Here is a 1,638-nt window from a genome sequence, read left to right on the forward strand (position 1 = left end):
CGTACGTGAGCGGCTAGATTGTGCAGTTATACCGTAGTTTAGCATGTATGTTTATACTGTGTCATGTTTTTGTATATAATATAGGACTATGTGTATGATATATATGAATAATATACACGCGTAGATTTTTTAACATCAAATAGGAAATAGCGCATTCATCGGGTTCTCGGTTGACTTTTGGTTTCTCATGCTGCTACGATTGGCAAAATTTGGCTCGAAACTACTGCTAATTGACCAGATTCCTTTGTACCTATCTCGCCAACTATGCAATGGACTCCGTCGCTAATTTCTTATACTATATCTGTAACGTACATTCTGAATTGCGTCACGCTGGGTACACAAGTCGTCCGGAAGCCTTAAAGAGACGATCCAAACTAGTCCAAATGTATGACAGTTTCATATCAAACGACATGAGCTGTCTACTATTATCTTACGTCCCTGGGGGCAACTTGGAGTCGTGGATAGGTATGTGCGATTATATGGTCTCAATGTAAGTCAAAATAATTGGCATATCGTACTGCGTTTGTGTACACGCTGGCGGCAATATTGAGAAGAGGTTGGGTGCAAGCGACGTTTTATATATGCATTGTTATTTGGCAAAGGAAGCCACTTCGACTTGCCCATATATACAGTTAATCTTGCCTCGAATACTCATCATTCTATCTTCTGGCGATACACATGCGCACTTTGCTGTTCTGGGAAAATGAAGATTGTATCTGTAGAAGATCAATCCTTTAAGATTACTTTACATGCACATTGGGTTCAAATCCCTGCACATGTACACATGAGCGCACACAAGGACTGACACTTGCTCGCCTCGCTCCTGCAATAATCATACCAACAAATATTGTAGATTAGCGTGTTTGGTACATCACATGTACATACATGTTCTAATTTTTGGCTTATAAGTCACCGGTGTGCGATCGGCGCATCAGCGCATGCGCGAGTCATGTTTTCATCAATATGCTTCTCTGACGAATATCACACTTGTGCCCGATATATTTTGGATAAACGAGGCTTGATAGAAACAGCGACGTAATTCTGCTTTGTCGAGGCTGTCGCAGCCGAGTACAAAATACTTATTCTTACACATAGATACAACCCAAAGCTGCCCCTACTTCAGAACAACCGCAATGCATAAATATATATCAATTATGTGACATCTCAGACTAATTTAAACCTCACGCTCGTGCATTCTCACAGAGAACCGAGTATTCAACGAAGAATCGGCGCTGTTCTACTTTGCCGAGGCCGCCGCAGCGGTGCACGAGATACACACATGTTGCTTCGTGCACAGAGATATCAAACCCAGCCAATTCTTACTTGAAGGCAACGGGCGCTTAAAATTGTGCGACTTTGGGTCGTGTGTGCGCGTGAGTGAAGATGGTTTGGTTAGAGCGAAAGTGCAGATAGGCACTACAGACTACATGTCACCGGAAGTCATACGGGCGAGGAGGCGGACACAGCCTTTCCCATCAAACACGGATTGGTGGTCCTTGGGTATCGTATTGTACCAGGTGAGCCTACCATTTTTCACGCGCCCAAACATATATATCTATTATAATACATATATATATATAAGGACTACTTGTCACCGGAAGTCATACGGGCGAGGAGACGGACACAGCCTTTCCCATC

At 43.1% G+C, this 1,638-nt stretch overlaps 1 protein-coding gene across 1 annotated transcript in view; it reads left to right on the plus strand.

The window, feature by feature from the left end:
• Positions 1-1,638, plus strand: part of SARC_06394 (AGC/DMPK/ROCK protein kinase) — a gene marked incomplete at its 3' end in the record, with an annotated part of 10,914 nt that overhangs the window by 6,360 nt on the left and 2,916 nt on the right. Inside the window, exons 8-9 of the mRNA XM_014299710.1 lie at positions 344-465; positions 1,204-1,517. Coding sequence (XP_014155185.1) covers positions 344-465; positions 1,204-1,517 — 436 coding nt within the window. The remainder of the gene's footprint in view (positions 1-343; positions 466-1,203; positions 1,518-1,638) is intronic.

The sequence above is a fragment of the Sphaeroforma arctica genome, assembly GCF_001186125.1.
Source record: "Sphaeroforma arctica JP610 unplaced genomic scaffold supercont1.454, whole genome shotgun sequence".
Classification (NCBI taxonomy): Eukaryota; class Ichthyosporea; order Ichthyophonida; genus Sphaeroforma; species Sphaeroforma arctica.